Source organism: Osmerus mordax, chromosome 26 (assembly GCF_038355195.1).
Source record: "Osmerus mordax isolate fOsmMor3 chromosome 26, fOsmMor3.pri, whole genome shotgun sequence".
In the NCBI taxonomy this organism is placed as follows: domain Eukaryota; kingdom Metazoa; phylum Chordata; class Actinopteri; order Osmeriformes; family Osmeridae; genus Osmerus; species Osmerus mordax.
The window spans coordinates 7,597,851-7,619,112 of NC_090075.1; the positions used below are offsets into that span (position 1 = coordinate 7,597,851).

General features: G+C 48.9%; 2 protein-coding genes across 3 annotated transcripts in view; one reads left to right on the forward strand and one right to left on the reverse strand.

Moving 5' to 3' along the window:
- The window catches only part of mcf2l2 (MCF.2 cell line derived transforming sequence-like 2), a 30,876-nt gene that overhangs the window by 5,041 nt on the left and 4,573 nt on the right, over positions 1–21,262 (reverse strand). The window contains exons 3-18 of the mRNA XM_067229466.1: positions 18,659–18,773; positions 17,132–17,222; positions 16,768–16,881; positions 15,737–15,853; positions 15,317–15,466; positions 14,677–14,801; positions 14,223–14,337; positions 13,635–13,754; positions 13,325–13,516; positions 12,879–13,070; positions 12,500–12,686; positions 12,094–12,197; positions 11,814–11,902; positions 3,010–3,076; positions 2,270–2,389; positions 1,579–1,582 (exon numbers count right to left, since the gene is read on the reverse strand). Coding sequence (XP_067085567.1) covers positions 1,579–1,582; positions 2,270–2,389; positions 3,010–3,076; positions 11,814–11,902; positions 12,094–12,197; positions 12,500–12,686; positions 12,879–13,070; positions 13,325–13,516; positions 13,635–13,754; positions 14,223–14,337; positions 14,677–14,801; positions 15,317–15,466; positions 15,737–15,853; positions 16,768–16,881; positions 17,132–17,222; positions 18,659–18,773 — 1,902 coding nt within the window. The remainder of the gene's footprint in view (positions 1–1,578; positions 1,583–2,269; positions 2,390–3,009; positions 3,077–11,813; positions 11,903–12,093; positions 12,198–12,499; positions 12,687–12,878; positions 13,071–13,324; positions 13,517–13,634; positions 13,755–14,222; positions 14,338–14,676; positions 14,802–15,316; positions 15,467–15,736; positions 15,854–16,767; positions 16,882–17,131; positions 17,223–18,658; positions 18,774–21,262) is intronic.
- LOC136936103 (lactosylceramide 1,3-N-acetyl-beta-D-glucosaminyltransferase A-like) lies at positions 4,833–9,247 on the forward strand. 2 transcript variants are annotated; one of them, XM_067229841.1, is made up of 2 exons: positions 4,833–4,997; positions 7,687–9,247. In XM_067229841.1, exon 2 carries the CDS (start codon positions 8,090–8,092, stop codon positions 9,227–9,229), a length of 1,140 nt encoding a protein of 379 aa, XP_067085942.1. In that variant the 5' UTR covers positions 4,833–4,997; positions 7,687–8,089; the 3' UTR covers positions 9,230–9,247. The 2 variants fall into 2 exon arrangements, with proteins under 2 accessions (XP_067085942.1, XP_067085941.1); XM_067229840.1 differs by having other exon boundaries at positions 4,833–4,975.

The following is a 21,262-nucleotide window of genomic DNA, read 5'->3' on the forward strand; positions in this document are numbered from 1 at the left end:
GGAGAGGAGGGGAGGGGAGAGGGACAAAGGGAGGTGAGAAGAGGGGTGAGTAGGGGAGAGGAGAGGAGGGGAGAGGAGGGGAGAGGAGGGGAGAGTAGGGGAGAGGAGAGGAGGGGAGAGTAGGGGAGAGGAGAGGAGAGGAGAGGAGGGGAGAGGAGGGGAGAGGAGGTGAGAGGAGGGAGAGGAGGGGAGAGGAAGGAGAGGAGGGGAGAGGAGAGGAGGGGAGAGGAGAGGAAAGGAGGGGAGAGGACAAAGGGGAGTGAGAAGAGGGCTGAGGAGGACAAGGAGACATCAGACATGAGAAGGGAGTGGTAGAAGGTAGCAGAGACAGGAGCAGGGAGAGGAGGCTATGGGAGAGGGGCCCGAGGGGGAAGAATGCTGGCTGGAGCGAGGTATGTGTGTGTGTGTGTGTGTGTTTGTGTGTGGAATGCTTGTTATGTGCTAGCACTCTCTGTGGAAAAGGGTCTTGGATGCCAGGCATGCTGTAAACAGAACTCCCAACATTCTGCTCGTCTACTCTCAGAGATGATTCCCTACCAAGCTGCTCAACTGTTTGGGTTGTGTGTGTGTGTGTGTGTGTGACTGACAGGCCTGGTCACGGAATACATGAACCAAATCAGCCTCTGCCATGCTTACTAACATGTACAGTACTGCAGAGTTGCTCAACCGAGAGCAACTGTGGGTACACGGAAGGATGTTTCGAAGTACGGTCGAACGTCATTATCCCCCACACAATGCCCCAGACGGAAAGACGAGGCCAGTCGCTAATTGCGGCGAAATCAAAACCCTACTCACTATAGCAAAGGACCTACTTCAAAGTAGCCAATAAATGTGTTTTTATTCGCATATATCTAAATGTGCTTGTTCAACAATCTCTCAAAGGACTCCACCACTGCCAACACCGATACCCAACCCTCAGTGAAGACCAGTAAAAACTCCTCCGACCCCCCCCCCCCCTCCCAAAACAACTTCTCATGGAAAGAAAAACAAAAGCAGGGAGGGAGCTCTTCAGTAATGCCGACATCAAATTATTTAAGGCTACAGCTACAGCACCGCGGTAAGAGGGTCTCTGCTCACCACAATAAAAGTCCCATTTAGTTCTAAATAGTGCTGACCAACAAACAAAAGATCCTCCTCACAAGATCTGACTGACCTGGTGGTCGAACATGACGACAGCACAGAGAGTTGAGGCACTGGCTGTGACTTAGATGACAGAGTGCCATGTATCTCTGTGTGTCCGTACCAGTAGCAGTTGTGTGTGTGTGTGTGTGTGTGTGTGTGTATCACTGGTAGCACTGAGTAAACACAGCCAACTGCATATTTCCATTGCAACAAGTGGAAGTGTGTGCAAAGCATGTGTGTCAAGGTTGGTGGGTGGGAAACGGGGTCCGGGTCCGGGTGTGTGTGTGTGTGTGTGTGTATGTCTTTTTTTACGACCACGGTCCTTAATCCACTACAAGAAAGTGCACACCCATGAGCAAACACACACACACACACAGCAACCCAACCTAGGTAACCCAACATAGGTAACACAACCTAGGTAACCCAACATAGGTCAACTATTGATCATAAGGAGACCTAACTGAAAGAAGAGACCGGACACCAAGGAGACGCAGAGACAACAGGAATGACCCATTCGGACTATCTGGCCAATCAGCTCATTTTGGGAACCTTTCTCTTTAATTTGCCATTGTTGTCATTTTATCGCAATCCTCGATTCCTTAGAAGTTAACATCACGTGTAACAGCCCTGCTTTCTGTTTGCTGGGATCCATCCATATAAACATTTTCCAAAGATACTGAAACTGCCATAACCCGTTCCTTCTATAGCATGCATGCAGGACGAGAGCAGGGATGTTGACAATGAGGGAGGGGAGAAGGTTAGGGGCGGAGGAGGGGAGGAGGGGAGGGGCATGACAGGAGAGGAGGAGGAGAGGTGGTGAAAGAGTGGGTGAGGTGGGGGGGAGGAAGGGAGCGTGGATATATACTGTTTATGTAGAGAGAGAGAGAGAGAGAGAGAGAGAGGGAGAGAGAGGGAGAGGGATAGGAGAGGGGAGAGAGAGAGAGAGAGAGAGGGAGAGGGAGAGGGAGAGGGAGAGGGAGAGAGAGAGAGAGAGAGAGAGAGGGAGAGGGAGAGGGAGAGGGAGAGGGAGAGGGAGAGAGACAGAGAGAGAGAGAGGGAGAGAGAGGGAGAGAGAGGGAGAGAGAGAGAGGAGAGAGAGAGAGAGAGAGGAGAGAGAGAGAGAGAGAGAGAGAGAGAGAGAGATTACTGTCCTGTTGTGGAACTCGTATATTTCGGGAAGGTTGCCAAACAGCACGTCTCTCTTGTTCTCCAGAGCAGGAGGGATGAGGTGGGAGAGCTCTGCGTTATCCAGCTCAGCCGAGTAGCCCTGGAGAGACAAAAACATTACTCAGCACAACCACGTCACCCGTCGACGCTCGTGTCAATCTCTGACCCCTTTCACTGGAATGTTCCGCTTCCACAGAGCAGGGAGAAGTAAGGGTCTATCAACTGGATATGGATCAATCTGATAAGTTCAGTCAATGTTTGGTATCCAATGGAGGGGGAGGGTGATTTGAAGGGAGATAAGGTCCAATAATGGATCAATTATGATGCTAATCAGCCTACCAGCTCACTGTGTGAAGTCTCCGAATGTGTCCTACTGACATCATCTAATATGGGGCAAGGGTCACCCCCCCTCCCATCCCTCCCTCCCTCCCTCCCTCCCCTCCCTCCCTCCCTCCCTCCCCTCCCTCCCCTCCCTCCCTCCCTCCCTCCCTCCCTCCCTCCCTCCCCTCCCTCCTCCTCCCTCCCTCCCTCCCTCCCTCCCCTCCAGGGTGCCCCGGGGTGCTGGTTTGAAAGACAGATATAGACACCAATGACTTTAAAGCATTATCCGGGTACACTCCTTAAAAGGGGCCGGGGTGGTGTGTAAGCTCCCCCCCCCCCCCCCCCCCCCCCCCCCCCCCCCCCACAACACGTTGCTCAGCGACGGACAAACAAGCTCACCTCCATGATGCTCTGCAGCTCCTCCACGTACAGCCTCTCGGTCTCGATCAGTTCTGTCATGATGTGCCTGGAGGGAGGAAGGGAGGGAAGGAGGGAAGGAGGGACAGACATGTTACAGAGGAATCAATAAAACATCAACACCAATACAAGTATCTCGGTAGGATCGCCGATAGCCTTAGAACGCTCGAGAACATGGAAGTCGTTTTTATGAGACGACTGCGTCTCTGTGTCATTTCTCCAGGTTGCCATAGTGCACTTTAAGAAGCTCTAAGATTATTGTATTATGTTTTTACAATGCGTGCTGTAACATATCTATGTACAGAGCAACCCGCCAATATCATCTGTCACTTGAAAAAAAACAACAAAGGGGTCTTCAACGGTCATTTTAATGGGAATGTTTGAGTACGTTTCCAGGCCAAACACATCCAGCACCGACACAAACACAAAGTCGGCCATTACGTCCATGACAGGTGACTGACGTGCGTGTGTCTGCGTGCTTCTCCCACAAAGTTCGGCCCTTGTGTGTGACTAGACCATGAATAGATGTTTGTGCGAATGTTTGCACGTGTGTGTACAAGTAGACAGAGATTCTTTTATACGAGTCCCATGTAGTCATGTGGCTCCATGACTCTCCCGCTTCAATCTCGACAATCATTCTCATCTTTTTCTTACGCTCCTGGAGCTGTTCCCAGAGGCTGTTCTTTCAGAGATGCTAGCGAGAGGCATTAGGCCATGAAACATCCTGGATTCAACACAGCTGAACCTTGGCAAGGTGAAACAGGATACTGCAGATACCGATTCTCTGAACGCAAAACAATAGGCAAACAAAGACTGTTCACAGAAACACATTAGATCCCTTCCTGCATAGCTTACTTTGCATGGTTACGATTCATTGTCACCCACGCGACGTGCGCACACACACCAATGCTATTGTGACTATTATTATTTATTCAAATTTTATATCTATTCTTAATTAAATTTTTTATCTGACTCAACATGTTTTGTATTTTATATTAATGCCTTTTATCAACAGTACTTGTATTGTCTTTTTGTACATTTCTACTTACCATGTTCATGGTCACGCCCCAACCAACCACCAAAGTAAATTCTTCAAATGGGCAAACTTGACCCTTTTCTGACCGTTTCTGATTCTTATTCCTTAGATAACACAACACGTAGGTATATGTGGTTGGCATGTTTGTGTGCTTGTATGTGAGCGTGACATGTGTGTGCGTGGTAAATGATACAGTTCACATGGAGAACATTCCACAGGTCTCTGCTGTACTCCCAGACCCTCAGCTGACTGGGCACAGTGACCTGACAGTAGATTGGATGAAACACACACTGCAGAAAAGGCCACTACAGGGAAGGGGGGGGGGGGGGGGGTTGGGATTGGGAGGGGGAGGGGGAGAGAGAGAGTGTGTGTGTGTGTGTGTGAGAGAGAGAGGCAGTCAGGGGGGGGGGGGGCGGGGTGAAAGGGGCAGAGCTTCCAACTCAAGCACAGCCGTTCTCTCCTTTTCCACGCCTGTTTCCTCCCCTCTCACACACAGACACACACAGAGCCACACAGGCAGGGAGGCAGGCAGGCAGGCAGGCAGGCCCCCAGCCCTGCAAGTCACAACTCCCAACAACGACTTGTGGATAGAGGGAGAGAGAGAGAGACAGAGAGAGAGAGAGAGAGGAGAGAGAGAGAGAGAGAGAGGGAGAAGCGAGTCGACGCGAGAGAGAAAGAGAGAGAGAGAGAGAGAGAGAGAGAGAGAGAGAGAGAGGGAGAGAGAGAGAGAGAGAGAGAGAGAAGAGAGAGAGAGAGAGAGAGAGAGGAGAGAGAGAGAGAGACAGAGACAGAGACAGACAGACAGAGCAACTCCCCTCTTCAAAGAACACGAGAGTTGTGTGTCAGCAGTGGAAACTAGTTGGACTGTACTTTTCCTACAAACACGTGGATGGAAGGAACTTCCCCAGACTGGTAAGTAATCTGAGCTGAGAAGGTGAGAAGGGGGGCTTGTTTGTGTGTGTCTGTGCTGGGCGTTGATGAGTGTAAGCGTATAACAGAAGGGGGAAGGTATGGCTCTCACCAACCGAGTCTGGTTCTAATACCTGACACTGCTCTGAGCCACAAGTATCAGCTTTCAGTAGACAGGTTTGAAGAGAATGCGAGAAGTTTGAATACGTTTCAAGAGAGATTTGAGATAGAAGGAGACCAAAAGACAGAAATAGAGTGAGTAAGAGAGAGCGGGAAAGTTGCCAACTAAACCAATTCATTACAATGCTGTACGCACATACTGAAGGGCTCAAGACATCCGTTTTTTACCGGTGGGTGCTGGATAAGTCACAAGGTATTTACCGGCTAGCCTGTTCAGATCAGTCAGCAAAGCTAAAAGTGGGATCTGGTGTCCACTATTGGTAGGGGGGGAGGGAAGGGTAGAGCACAGGGGAAACACCCTTCTATGGAACCCAACCCCACATCTATAGAGGGGCTTAAACAATACAGGGAAGCAAAGTGAAACAAACTTGTTTTAACAGAATACAAAACAGAATTTTAGCCAGGATATTTTATTTTGGGGGGGGGGGTGGAAATTCACTACATTTGTGGCCACATGAAGTTTGGGTAAATATGTCCCTTTATGTTTTTTTGACTCTTAATTTAATTTACAGAAATTCTATGCCGCAAGGTTGTCTTCTGTGTAGAAGAGTAGTTCCTTAAAAAACATGATACTGCACTGTAAATGTTCATTAAATATAGTCATTTGAAGGGCCTAGACTCAAAGGAGAGCTCCAAAGGTTCACTCTGTACATTCAGGAAGGCAAAAAACACCATTCCTGTCTTTTTGTATGTCTTTTTTTTACAAACACAACACAGGGTGTGTCAGAAACAGCACCTTGCCATGTTTAGAACCAAATTAGGCACATTCGTAATTAGTAACAGAATGACCCATGACAAGTCTGGCATTGTGCAGTATACTACCAGCAACCCAATAAAATGCGCGTTACTCTGTCTGCCTATTGCTCACGAAGAGCTGTATAAATCCCTGAGATATGTGAATACACTTGAATACCCCCCCCCCCCCCCCCCCCCCGGTGACACCACTGCCTAAGGCACTGACGGCATATTTCAAGTATGTAACAAGTGGCTATTGAAAGTGCCTCGGCCAGGCGCACAGCCTGTACCTAGGACACTGAGTGTTGTCATGTGCCCCTTCGTGGTCAACTGTCATGGACCCATCTGATGTTCGCGTGTCGTCAGGGCGCCTCATTGTTATCCGCGTGAATGTGCGGCTGTGTCGCCTGCATCCATCCCTCGGCGACTGCCGGGCGGGTTTTGTTTTCCGAACTCAGCAGTTTTGAACGCTCAGCTCTGCGGTGCTAAAGCCCCCCCACCACCACCACCACCTCCCCCCCCCCCCCCCCATTATTATTGTACATAGCGCTGGGTCGGCTTTTACATTCATCAACCAGCAAATGCCATGGCCACAGCTGAATCGCTTGACTCGGCATTGTGGGGGGGTGTAGGTCGGAGCTGGCGTGCACGCACAGCTGAGGGGAGTCCCGTTATGGCCCCCGCCACAACTTCTGTAACGTAGCCTGCGCCAAAGATAGTCAATGTTGACTATTTGAAGAACTGCTCCTCGCTTCCTATAACTCGCCACGTGGGCCCGGACGTTTCAGTTACGGAACTACTCACCATTGGCCATTAGAAGTTAAATATAGTTTCATTTATTAGGGCTTGTCCCAAGATCAAGTTAGTCGGTCTCTTGCTCTCTGGTGTTTCTGATTGTCTTATCAGTGAGGTTCTGTCTGGTCCTCTCAACAGATACATTGATTGATAGTATTTCTATTTCAGGCCAACATAGGTTGCATGCAACTTGAAAATGTTTATAGCCTGTTCTTAAGAACTAGATAACCATTCATTTGACTAGCTAGCTTGTTCAAAAGAAAAACAGTCATGGCTATAGATAGTTGAAAATGTTCATTGAAAATGTTGGAAGCTTTCATCTCAAAGCTGTCTGCAAAAACAAGAAACCTGCTGTCATCAAGTTACATCCGCAAATTTTTGCGGATGATTCTTTCCTTGTGGTTTGTTCAGTAATGGTAACCATGTAATTAACCACGGTCCAGTGGTGGATGAATTTAGTGGCATGTTCATGCGCTCTTTCTTGGACACAAATGTGTCTAAAACAGAGGAAATTATAACTGACCTCAAGACAAAGTCTCCCCCTATTCTTCCTATTATGTATTGGCCAGGCGGTTGAGGTAAAACCGTGAAAAACATGAACAGGTTTGAAGGAATTGTTTGAATGTGCAGTAGAGTTGCAGGCACAAATCAACATGACCTCTCCGAACGTCACAAAGTCAGAGTCACAACGAATACCCAGTCAGTCCTTTCTGGCCCTTGTCACCGCTTCTTCAGTGACTTCAGGTTGCTTCCACCTGGTCACAGACATAATCTGCCAAGGTGCAGGACCAACAGATGGACAAACTCATTTGGTCCTGCTTCTATTGGCCTTTTGAAGAACATTATGTAGTAAATGCTAAGTTTTGTTGTGTGAACTGTTTGTGTGCGAGTGCTGAAGATTACTTGTGTGTGCTGCCGGCTGTGCAACAAATTGCCCCTCAGGGATTTTTAAGGTGACCTAGACAACAGGTCCCAAATCAAGTTCTTTCTCGTCTCTTTTACAGATGTGGTGCTAACAGTTTGATGTGGGGAAGGCGGACTGCGCACCGAAAGGAGGGAAAAGGACAGACTTCTGCGCAACAGTTTTAATGGCACAGACCCGCTAAGGAGGCCGTGGGGCAGGAAGAGAATGTTTACCTAAGGAACCTGTCTCTCTAGGAAGCCCATGTTTCCAGCAGGGTCAATATGATGGGACACAGACACTCCGCCTCTCAAACACGTCGGACGCCCAAAACTGCTCCCTGCGAAAGTGCCGCAAGCCCGTCGGAGGCGTCTACCCGCCGGACTTGACCGGAGTCGAGGCTGAACGGGAACGCATCCTACAAGCGGACCGAAAGGGGAGGGGGAGGGAAGGAACGCGGCGCAATCGGGGTCCCCCCCCCCCACCCCCACCCCACTTTAGCAGAGATGTTCGTGAACTTCCGGCGCATCCGGAAATGCCAGTGCGTGCAGCTGGCGGCCACGTGCTTCGTGGTGTCCCTGCTGATGGTGTGCTGGGACCAGCTGGATCACCACGTGGTCAGTCACATGCGCTCCTACTCCTACCGCTACCTGGTCAACAGCTACGGCTTCATCAACAGCAGCTTCGCCCTCCGGGAGGGGGAGGCGTCGGCTGAGCACCGCTACCTCCTCAACCACCCGGAGCGCTGCGCCGGGTCCGAAGTCCTGCTCCTGCTCTTCGTGAAGTCGTCGCCGGAGAACCGGGAGCGCCGCCAGGCGATCAGGGACACCTGGGGCAATGAGAGCTACGTGGGGGCCACGCAGGGGGAGAGCGTCCGGGTGTTGTTCGTGCTGGGGGTGAGCCCGGACCCGGAGCCCCGGGAGAGGAGGGTCCAGAGGGATCTGGAGCTGGAGGACCAGTCGTACGGCGACCTGATCCAGCAGGACTTCCTGGACACGTTCCACAACCTGACCACGAAGCTGCTGCTGCAGTTCCGCTGGGGCCACGCCTACTGCCGCCACGCCCGCTTCCTCATGACGGCGGACGACGACATCTTCGTGCACATGCCCAACTTGGTCCGTTACCTGCGCGGCCTCGTCCGGAGCGGCGCGGCCAAGGACTTGTGGGTGGGTCATGTCCACGTGGGCGCCCCGCCCATCCGGCGCAAGGACAGCAAGTACCACGTGCCGCACGAACTGTACCCCTGGCCTTCCTACCCGGACTACACTGCCGGGGCGGGGTACGTGGTCTCCGGCGACGCCGCCGCCAAGATCTACCAGGCCACTCTGCGGCTCAACTCGTCCATGTACATCGACGACGTCTTCATGGGGATCTGTGCCAACGCCGTGGGCGTGGCCCCCCGCGAGCACGTGTACTTCTCGGGGGAGGGCAAGGCGCCGTACCACCCCTGCATATACGACCGCATGATCACCTCGCACGGCCACGCGGACGACGTGCGCTCCCTGTGGCGGGCGGCAACCGGGCCCGGGGCGCGTCGCGCCTCGGCGGGGGTGTTTGGGAAGTTGTACTGCGCGGCGGTGAGAGTTGCGCTTTTGTGCAAGCCGTACTATCAGAATACCTACCCCTGCAAGGCGGCCTTCTCCTAGCTTCTTCTGGACTGTTCCGGGGGGGGGGGGGGGGGGGGGGGACAGCAGTACATTGAACTCTGATGCTTTCTTTTCTAATTCAGTGTTTGAGCCAATTGTTCCTGTACTACCAATAAATCCCAAAGCTATTTTCTCAAGCATCCATGTCCTGTTTCTATCCGTGTGACGGTTACCTCAGTGTGCGTGTGCTTGTGTGAAGAGGAAGGTTATGCGTCAAACCGGCCGTCAAAGCTATATTTACACATTATTATTTCCGTATGTAGAGCTTAGTGTCTGTCTCACGCTGTCCTAGAAATATATATATATTTTCTTTTAAACCATCTCAGTCTATTATAGTAACATTTGATATTTTCATACAGTATCAGTATTCATCAACGTTTGTGCCTGTGAATTCCTCTATTCGGACGTTTTGCCTCACATGTTTTCCACCACGTGGGAAACTCCACATTGTAACTTCCCACGTCAGAAAAACGATGTCTCCACACATCGGGTTACTTCTCCTCCGCCTCTCTATGTCCGTTTTCTAAAAACTGGTTAACAGAAGTGTACTCATTACCCATGCCCTGGTTCCCCAATATAGATATCTTTTCTCGGATCTCTGCAACATTGGAATTGTTTCTCCAAACGTCACCGAAGATAAACCAACTGAAACTTCAACCTTTTTCACATCAGGGTCCTATGCAACTCAGCCTGGTCCTGTTTAGTTTACGGCACTGCCATTCGTACTTTTTCCGAGACATCACACCATCGGTAGCTCACCGCATCCTGCCGAGCTAAACTGTACCATATGAAACTCCGTCTGACAGCACATGGTACCCTACAGTTTGGGCCCCCCGAGGAAGGTAGACAGCATGGCTGAGCATGGAAAAGTTTGTCATGACAAAACAGACAGGAATGTACTTTTGTCTGAAGATTTGGAGGAATGAAGGGAGTTTCAAAGGTGCTGAATGGGGGATATGTAGGTTTTGACTGAGTGCCTGAGGGAAATCAATGGTGGAAGTTAGATGTTCGGCGGATTTAGGGGATGCGGTTTTGACTGGAGACCCTGTCAATCTCTCTTTCGCGCTCTCTCACTCTCTCTCCCTCTCACCATCTTGTTTCCTCCTCGTTCTCTTTTCCTCTTTTATTCGCTGCGGTTTTGACAAAGAATGTCAAATCAAAGAATGGCAAAAGTCAATGTTTCAACCTTATATGGAACTATTTTACTTCTCCCGGTGCCAGTATTAGTTGGCTAGAGAACCCGAATGTGGGGTTGTCTGTTCCGTAAATGCTTTCATTTGTTGACAAAAATAAAACAAAAAAGATTTGACAACATGACCTCAGCTGTCAGGTGGGTAACCGTCCCTCGTGTAAAATGAAAATTGGAGAAGGTCACCTTGGGTTCCCCTTTCTGGTGAAGGCCCAAAGGCACAATGAGATACCAAACTTGTTCCTTTTCTGGTTCATTAACAGTTCCTGCTCGCTTGCTTTCTCTATATCTCATGATCGCCAGCCTCCAAATATTGATGGCCTCACTGTCCCTGGGCCAGAATTTTCTTTCTATGTGTGCGGGGCTAATATCAAGTCCCCTGATCTGTCCATTTTTTTTATTCAACAGACTGAGCCTATATGAATATTCAGGCTGTGGTTCTTGAAGATTACTTTTTGGACAGCCAAATCCTGGAATTCTGGAAATTGTTTGTAAAGAAAACAAATAAAGTTGTTTTCAGTTTGGGAGGTGTGGGTAGCAATAATCATTTCTGTCGCTGATGTCATGGATCAGTTACAAAGAATCATGCAAAAACCACATCCTCAGTTCGCTCACTTCCATACCGAGTGCATGAAAGCAGAACAGTCGAAACGGCCATTTCCTGCAGACAGAACCACATTTGAAACAGAAAACGTGCTCTTTCCTTTGACAGGCTTCTTTTTTTTTTTCTTCCCCTTTCCTTCAAGATCTCCTTTATCCTTTTCGACGGGAGGAAACAGGTTTGTAGGGTGAATGCAGATCAGGCCCGGGACATTCCCTACCCCTGTCACAGGGCCCCGCCTGGGTTATTACGGTAAGCCTTGACATTCAACCCTTTGTCTCTCTTTGACGCTCTATTCACCATGCATTCATCCATGTCAAATTGCTTTATGGATGTGCAATACTTTGAATATAGGCACGGCTTTAGTTTAGTTGGAGTTTGACAACATGTCTATTGATTTGTCTCTATCTCTCCAATCTCTCTTTTGTCTCTCTATGTGACCCTACCTTCCTCTCTCTCTCTCTCTCTCTCTCTCTCTCTCTCTCTCTCTCCATCTCTCCATCTCTCCGGTTGTTGTGATGTAACTGGTGGATAGCTGCCAGTTTTGACTGCCCAATAAAGATATTTTTAAAAGTCAAAAGTATCTCTTTGTCACTCCCTCTTCTCGCTCATAGTCCACGGAGCTATACATTTGCAATGCCGAAAAGATGCCTCATTGGACACCTAAACATATCCCCTTGGCTCCTTGTAAGGATCTGCGGTTTCGGATGTTCTCTATGCTTTGCGATAGTCGTTCAAGGAAGGAGGAGAGGAGGAGAGGAGAGAGGAATGCAACCAGAAGAGAGTTTCCTTACCTGCGTCTGTTCAACAGACTCTCCTCCGTCTCATTGGTCACCAGGACGTGGGTGGAACCTCCCTGACTGGCCTCGTGCATCACTTCAATCTAGGGGGCGGAGTCACAAAGTGTCACAAAAAAGTCACCCGGTAAATTCTTGTCACGTCATATATTTTTGTCGTAAACTATTTCAATCGTTCAGACTTTGACCAAACTAACTGTTCTAGAATCATCCGAGGGCCATCACAAACAGGATGGTAATTACCCACAGAAAAACCTGTTCCAAGACCAGCCTTTACCTTGATGCTGCCTTTGGCCTTGCGGATGTTTTTCTTTTTGGCGAGATCAGCGTCACTGGGCTGTTTGGCGCTGTTTGAGTGATCTGAAGTTCTGCGTGTGAGAGCTGGAGACAGACGTACATCAGACACCAGCTGGAGAATGTTCTGTGTGTCAGTGTATCCTAGTTACTAGATCAAGGAGATGCCAATGGACAGACACACATACGCACATTTGATACTGGTACAACCCAGACACCTGCGTTGACAGATGATATCCGGCAGACAGACGCACAGACATGTGATCCGTCCACACGGCAACATGCTAGATACAACAAAAACACACCCACGTGCACACGCACGCACGCATGCACCCACACACACACACTCGATACCTCAGCCACACAGGAAGCGGCGTCAGGTGACTTACGGGGGGCGGGGGCGGGGGCGGTCCGAGGAGTCTTAGGGGCGGGGCGTTTGGGGGAGGACTCGGGCCGGGGCGCCACAGGCTGGACAGGGCGTGTCTGTTTGGCGGCGAGCTTCTTCAGGCTGACGTGTCTCTTCTCGAACATCTCCTGGACATCCTCGAGCTTGCTCAGCGCCCTCTGGACACTGGCCTACACCAAGAGATGGAGGGAGGGACAGATGAGATCAGGGGCACGGAAAACAGTGGGGCCCGTGACTCGAAAACACAGAAGGGTCTGGTCCAGAAAAACAGTTAAATGCAGATAAAACGCTAGAGATACAACGATAGAGATGGGAACGGCCCTCGCTAACGCTCGCTCTGTCCCGGCGTGCGATTGGCTGACCTTCACGTCGTCGGAGAGGACCAGCTCATACTGGTTGTGGATGTTCCTCAGCTCAGTCAGCTGGTTGTCTTGCGCCGTCTCCAGGAAGCGCTCAATGTCAGCCAGCGCCGACTCCGCCCCTTCCTGTGATTGGCACTTGTCCACGGCCTGGGAGGCCAGCAGATACATGCCTGACTCACACCATTGGTTCACCTGAGGACAGACAGAGAGTCTGATTGGTCGTTCCACTAGTAAACATAGAATCAATGAACATAGAATGAAACAGTGAGTCTGCATGGGGGATTCCACTGTTCTCTCTGGAAAGAAAGGTACCACCAAAAAGACATTTACAGGTATCTCTCTTGAGAACCCTTCCAGGACTCCACGGAACCCTATTTGGTTCTACGCTCCAACCGTTCTCCAGAGAAAAGGAGGGGTTTTTTTTCCGGAAGGGTCTTTCCCCTCACCTTGTCGATGCCTCTGTGTATCTGCAGAGACTTGGACAGGATGTCGTTCTTCTTCTGCCCCTCGTTGGTGAAGTCGTCGCACACGCGCCTCAGCTCCACACACTTGGGCCGGATGGAGTCCACGGCGTAATGGTCGCTCTGGATCAGCTGGTCGCCGTGCAGCGCGTGAAGCTGAGCCTTCTCCAGAGAGCCCTGGACTCGCACACACACACACAAACACACAAACATTCATGAACTTGAAGGAAGCGTGTGATGATCTAAGGCTGATCATCATTCGGTATGTCATCTGAGTGTGTGTGTGTGTGTGTACCTGTGCATTCTCCTCTATGGTCTTCAGGTTCTTCAGCAGGAACTCCACACGTGCCACGCAGTCCCCGATGTCTGACAGGCTGGTCAATGACTCCGTCAGACTGTCCAGAGAAACTTTCACCTGGACAACACACACACAACCACATACACATGCACACAGGAGGGGGGGTGAGAGAGGGACAAACAAAAAAGAGAAATTGGATGGCGCGATTACTTATTACTTATTTTTCTGTAAATGTTAATATTTTTCTTAATGATTTCGTAAAAGCAGACACTTTGATCAAAAAAGAATTTGTAAAGAGGTAAAAAACTGTAAGTAGACAACTTGTGTCCTTTTCCTACCATGGGTCAGAGGCACAGAAAAACAATGATAACAACAATAATGTATAATTCTGTACACGCTTGTATCCAAAGTTTGTGCATTATGGGGGGAGATTTGAAACAGCCACATCTTGGCCTGCAGACAAACGCACAAAGCAGTACCCACGCCCACATCCTGGGACCCTGTTTTGGCAAACAGGTTTGTAGGTCACATTTCTGTGAGAGAGGCCAGGGGGAAACAGGTGCAAGAGGGCGGAGGAAGTCCTACCTCTCGAAAGTCGTGTTCAAAGTGTCGCAGCTGCAGACACTGCTCCAGCTTGAGGTGGTGTCTGGACCAGAACTGCTCAAACGCGTTCTCCGTCTCATCCAACTGGGCCATCAACCTGGAACACAGTGTTACTGGTGATGAGGCTTCTCTGGAATATAATATAAGTATTATATTAATCTCCATATGAAAAAAAAAGGTATTTTGGGATATATATATATACTGTATATACTATATATGTGTGTGTGAATAACATGTATTTATATAAATCTTCAAAAAACATTGAATATTGCAAGTGTAAGTGTCCTACTAATATGTCATTTGGAAAATGTAATCTTGAGAATAAATACAAATCTAACATTAAACTTTTTTTTTTATCTGTGAAGGCACAAACCGAAACCACAGACCCCAAACCACCTCCGCCACCTGGAGCTGGTTTCTTGAAGGTTCCACCTACCTCTCCACCGTGGTCTGGTTCTCCGTCTCGTCAGGGTTGAGCTTGCGGCTCTCTGACTTGGCTGCCTGCTCCTTGATGCAGGAGAGCAGGGTGGTGCCTTGCTTCATGGCTAGCTTCAGCTCATCCTGCAGAGGAAATGAGTCAGAGGTCAGGGGTTGGAGGGCAAGGGTCAGATATACGGGTCCCAAACCACAACTGAGCTGGCCTGTGAGCGTGACCCTGACCATTACTGTGGTCAGGGCCTTCGCCATGCTATTTGTTCACTCCCATTCCCTCACGTCCCAATTCGACGCACATTTGATTTACGTGACAAATTTGAAAAAACGGATTGAAACCGTCAATTTGAAATCCAATTTTCACAAATGCACAAAATGCAGTTGCAACTATTTGGGTTCACTTGAAATGAGAAAGTCATGTGCACATTTTGCTCTGGTGAAAATGTCTTGCTGCTGAAACAGCAAAATCACCCCACGTGACCTTCAATAAAGTCTTATCTTATCTTAATCTGATACTGTAATACACAGTAGCCAATTGCATTCGGATATCCACGCGGTAGCCTTTTCAGTGTGTTTGGGCTACGTCCTAAATTGACCTAATTCCTGGCTTCTGTGAACTGGCCGCGTGCCAAGCCATATCCTACCCTGAGTTTGTCGTGCTTCTCTGTGTGTGTGGCAAGCAAGTCTTTGGTACACTGGACATCGTTGGGGAGCTCGGTTTCCGCCAGGTCCGTGCCAAACTTCTGCAGCATCTGAGCGGTGGTTTTCACCGTCAGCGCAAAGTTCTCAATGGCCTGTGAGAGAACACAACGCACACACACGCACACGCACACACACACACAACCTTAAATGAGTCAGACAGGTTTTTGAACTGGGTCTGACTGGTGTTTTTACAGTCTTTTAAAGGGGGTTTTCCCACTTTACTGATCTCAGTACATCTCACCATACCTACATATTTATAGTTTATAGGGGGGAATAGGGGGTGGGATCCAGTGGGGTACAGGGGGGTACGGGGCGTACAGGGGGGCCCAGGGGGGCAGGGGGCACAAGGGCCCAGCACTCACAGTTCTGTGGTGGATCCACTGGCTGTGGCAGTACTCCAGCTCCCCTCCCAGCTCGCTGGTCAGCTGACCTTTGTCCACGTAGCCATGCAGGTCGGACAGGGAGTTCAGCATCACGATCTGAGAACGCGGGGGAAAACACCGACACCCGGGGTTAACATCGGACAACACGTGACCAACCCAACGCGCCGGGTAGGAGCCGATGGAGGCGAGCCGAGGGAGATATGCTATCACTTCACCTCAGAAGCAGAAATCAAAGAGTACTGATGTGGCGGCGTGCCCGCTTCTCACCGGATGAGTACGTGTATCTCAAGGCCCTACTGCAGCAGCAAGACTCAAATCCGACCTGGGCCCCTTTGTTGTGTGTCTCAGTTTCAAACTCGCTATCATAACTGGAAAAGGCTGAAAGGTCCCCTACAAAGACATCTTTCGAACGGAACAAGAGCACTGTGTGTGTTTCACTTTGTCAACATGCTTCTCGAGACAAATTTGGTTCTATTCGTCGAACTGCTACTCCTGCCTGTACGAGCCCCCCGGGTCACGTCACATGACCAGGGTTTGGAGAACTCGCTCGGTGTCACATGCAGAGCGTGCGGTTTTCACACTACAATGCAAGGGTGTCACTTCCACCCTCGACTGTGTGTGTGCGTGTGGGAGAGTTTACTGGTGACTAAAACACGCCAGAAGATTCAAGGACTGTGATGATTTCCTTTGAAATAGTAAATCAGGGTTTGGGCTGGACTGGGAATAGAGAGAGAAGGAGGGAGAGAGAGAGAGATGGAAAAAGAGGTACTTACATTTACATTTAGTCATTTAGCAGACGCTCTTATCCAGAGCGAGTTACAGTAAGTACAGGGACATTCCCCCGAGGCAAGTAGGCTGAAGTGTCTTGCCCAAGGACACAGCGTCAGTTGGCATGACCAGGAATCGAACTGGCAACCTTCGGATTACTAGCCCGATTCCCTCACCGCTCAGCCACCTGACTCCCCTGCTTAACTCCCCTTTAAGAGCTACTTAAACATGCTCACCGGTACCTTCATTTTAAAATCGTCTCGGTGCAGTTTGATGCCGATGTCAGCGATGGCCCTCTGAAGGAAGCGAGACGGTCTCAGGACCAGAACCAGCTGGAGGTTCCCCGGGAATGCCCCCTAGTGGACACACATGCAACACACACCTTTCACAACCGAACACACATTTCTAGAACCCCTCTGAGGTCTTTGGCCTGGCTAGGGAGGATTGAACTCCACTTACATGCACTTCACTGTAATACGTTACGACACATTCCTGACAATGAACTCTGTCAGCACTTTGGGCTGGTTCGTTAGACACAGATTAAGAGATGCCTAGAGGTAAGGTCGATCTCTGAGGTCAAAGGTGACGGTCAAGGTGTTTCCATACCGCGATCCTGGAGAGAGAGGCCTTCACCGAGCTCCATTTGTCTCTCCGACGGTCGATGATGATGACAAAACCGATACTGGCAGCATCAAGGCTAAGGAGGGGACACGCACAGGGGAATATCATGAAGGTGTATGTGTGTGAGTATGTGTGTGTGTGTGTGTGAAAGAGAGAGAGAGATCGGAGATGGTTTTGTGTGGTTTTGAATATGGTGTACATAGGATGGTGTTCGTGTGAGAGAGAAAGGGATGGAGTTTGTGTATTTTTGAATATGTCAGTGTGTATATGAGAAAATGTTTGATTGTGTGTAGTGTATTTTAGTGTGCATGTGTGCGTGTGTATGTGTTTGTGTGTGTGAAAGAGATAGAGAGATAGAGAGAGAGAGAGAGAGAGAGAGAGAGAGAGAGAGAGAGAGAGAGAGAGAGAGAGAGAGAGAGAGAGAGAGAGAGAGAGAGAGAGAGAGAGAGAGAGAGAGAGAGAGAGAGACAGAAATATATGTGGTTTGGTGGTTTGGTGTGTCTGTACAAAAGTTCTTTGTGAGTATGCAAAAGTGTTGTGCATGTGCTTTTGGGAGTGTATACTGTATGGAAATGTGTGTGTGTGTGTGTGTGTGTGGAGCGTGCACAGTCACAAGGCACAGGCCTAAAAGATGGATGTGTAGCCCAACACACTGGGCCTCTATCTCTGCCCCCTAGTTGAATAACCACAAGTTACATCACATCACCTCTGGGACTAAACCAAGTTTACCCTAAATCCCTCCAGTCTCTATTACATTTCTGCATCGATGACCATTACCGTAATACAAGAAACTTAATTAGCACTGGAATGTGTTGGAGTAATGTCGAAGTGGTCCAGGGGCAAAAGAGGAATGAAGGGGTCAAAAGGATTCACAGTGCTCTATAACATAGAGGTATAGACGTACAGTTTGAAAAAGTTACTGTTTATCGCTGGTGGATAATAATTGACTACACTCGGACCTGGGTAAACTGTGTGTGTGTATGTGTGTGTGTGTGTGTGGGGGGGGCGCGGGAGCGTGTGTGTTTTTTTATGTGTATGTGTGTGCGTGTGTGTGTGTGTGTGTCCCCCTACTCCTCCTATCACAATGCTTCTGACTGTTGCATATTTTTCTAAGCGTATACATGTGTTTCTGTTACTACTTTCCTACACCCTGAGCTAATCCGAGAGAGCCTTAGAAAGCACCGGAATTTTTAAACCCACCGTTGGGTTAACTAAACCCCATGACACAGTGATGGAAATGTCATGTGTGTTTGCACACTGAAAAGTTGTATGTTGGAGCATTAGAGAAGACACAAACACACACACACCCATGTGCAAGTACACACACATGTCTGTTTGGACAATTTAGCAATCAAGTCTTGCTTCACACAGGATGTAATCAGGACATCACATGTAGAATGGAACCGATCCAGCCAGTGAGTTCAACCACGTGCATCTACATCTGACAGTATTTTCAGTGAATGGAGTGACGTTCTAGAAGTTTCCTACTTGAGGGCTTCCCGCTTCTCGTACCTGGGGATGCTGGTCAGGTAGGTGACCACGTTAAGGAAGTCTTCATCCGGCAGCTCACTGAAACTGGAATATTCTGGAAAGGTGATGATAGGAGCGCCGTCCTTCCCTCGCCCGCCTGAACACAAAGGGTTAAACGCCGCATAAAACAACATGAGTGCTGACACACCCTCGGTAAATTCTCACTCTCCCACGTTGCCCTCACATTTGGACGCAAAAAGCTTCTTCCTATGGTCAATATTAGACTATGACTTACAACAGTTTGCCTGACGTCAATCGTTATTTCAGTTTGAATTCGCAACTCACTGAATCCAATCTATATTGAGTTCAAAAGCCCTTGTCCAATACTTCCAGTTGCCTATTGCGTTCATCCACACATTCTCCACAGGGAGGCAGTGTTGAGTTGAACATTTCAGCTCTGCGCCACTGATGCGTTCTACTCAAGATAAAGCTTCTCTTTCTTTATAACAGTGTCCCCCTCTTTAAAGGAAGATGGTAATTGAAGTGTTTCATATAAAAAAACGATATTCCCCTCAGACCAGTACATGGTAGATGTAAGTGATATGGTACTGGGCCTAGACCAGGATAGGGTAGATGTGAGTGGAATGGTACTGGGCCTAGACCAGGATAGGGTAGATGTGAGTGGAATGGTACTGGGCCTAGACCAGGATAGGGTAGATGTGAGTGGAATGGTACTGGGCCTAGACCAGGATAGGGTAGATGTGAGTGGAATGGTACTGGGCCTAGACCAGGATAGGGTAGATGTGAGTGGAATGGTACTGGGCCTAGACCAGGATAGGGTAGATGTGAGTGGAATGGTACTGGGCCTAGACCAGGATAGGGTAGATGTGAGTGGAATGGTACTGGGCCTAGACGAGGACAGGGTTGATCAGAATCAGAATCAGAATCAGAAAGGGATTTATTCGCCATGAAAGTTTGCACAGACAAGGAATTTGCTTTGGCAGGAAGGTGCATACAATAAACATATACCTAAAATTTAAATATGTGGACTAACTATACTAAGGGTACACAAACTAGCAGTACTAAGTGGGATAAATATAAGATCTGTGCGTCAGTGTCCGACAGCAGTGTTTAATCTGTCCAAAGGACAACAGGGGAGAAGAAAGTGATTAAAGACCTTTATCTTCACGCTGTCTCATCAGGACAAAAGACCTGCATTCCTCAGCAGGAACACACACACACACAGACACACACAGACACACACACACTGAGGCTCTGTGTCTTTATTGATCTCCTTTCTCTATCTTTCTCTCTGTCTGTGTTTTACTCCTCGGATAAAATACGGCATAGCCCTCACTCCAGGAAGCAAGTCAGGAAATGACTTTTCAGAGGTGAGGTTCAGATGCTCGTCACTGTTGATTAAAACACACACTGACACACACACACACACCAGACATTCATTCCAGAACACACACACACCAAAAACATAGGCAGGTCTAAGACCAGGCAGAGCATGATCAAATCAGCCTGCGTGGATGGCATGCCCCTTCTCATCCAGACAGCAACAATCACACTCTGCTTTCAGAGATACCAGACCGAAACAATCGAACAATGATGCCTGGACACATGACAAATCACACAACGTCCTGGGGCTATTACATAACAAACACTTTAGAGGAACCAAAAAAACAGTTTTGTTCATTTGAACAAAGTAAAGAGTTACTTGTATACGTGTCGGCCGATTTGTTTGAACGCACTTCTCATTTGAAATGCGGGCCACCAGCAACATTCAACTTCTATCTTTTTGGCCAAACAGCTAGCTAACTGTAATAGAAAATGACTATTCTTTTTAAGATGTCTATAATATTCTTTGGCCTAGAACAATTATGGCTGAGGTTTTAACTTCTGTAAAGCTAGCATAACTTTTGGCCTAAGACAGTAATGCTTGAGTTTCCGTTTACTTTCTTGTCTTGAGCAATGTTTTTAATATTGGTGGTCGGGTGACTGGGCATTGATTCGCCCAGAAGGCGATGAACAAGGGCTCATACTTTGGTGAGCGACACACCAATGTCTGTTGAATTTGGGAACTCCTAAGGACCAGGTCCAGGCCTAATCACACTGAGAATCGCACAGTTATGTTCACCCTCCGAGGACCAGGAACAGAAAATCAACATCGAATCCCCAGGAGAACCGAGGCGTCTGGGAAACCACTGGGGTTAGAACCAGCCCTGCGGCGTCATTTAAATACATTTGCGTCCTTTTTCTTTCCACATTAACGTGACATAACGTCAGGCTTGCTGAGACTTGAGAGTTTCTGGGACTGAGGTGTGAATCTGGCAAGGAAGAGAGGGAAGAAAGGAAGGGAGAGAGAGATAGATAGACAGAGGTGGAGAGAGAGAGAGAGAGAGAGAGAGAGAGAGAGAGAGAGAGAGAGAGAGACAGACAGACAGACAGACAGACGGAGAGAGATATAGACAGAGAGAGAAAAGAGACCAAAGAGAGACAACAGTGAAAGAGAGAGAGAGCCAGAGATTGAAAGAGAGAGAACGGAGATCCCTGGTGGTTGGAGGAAAAAATGACAACCATCCCTCTGTGGCTGCAAACCACACCCACACACAGGCTACCCACAATGCCCTGTGCATTGTT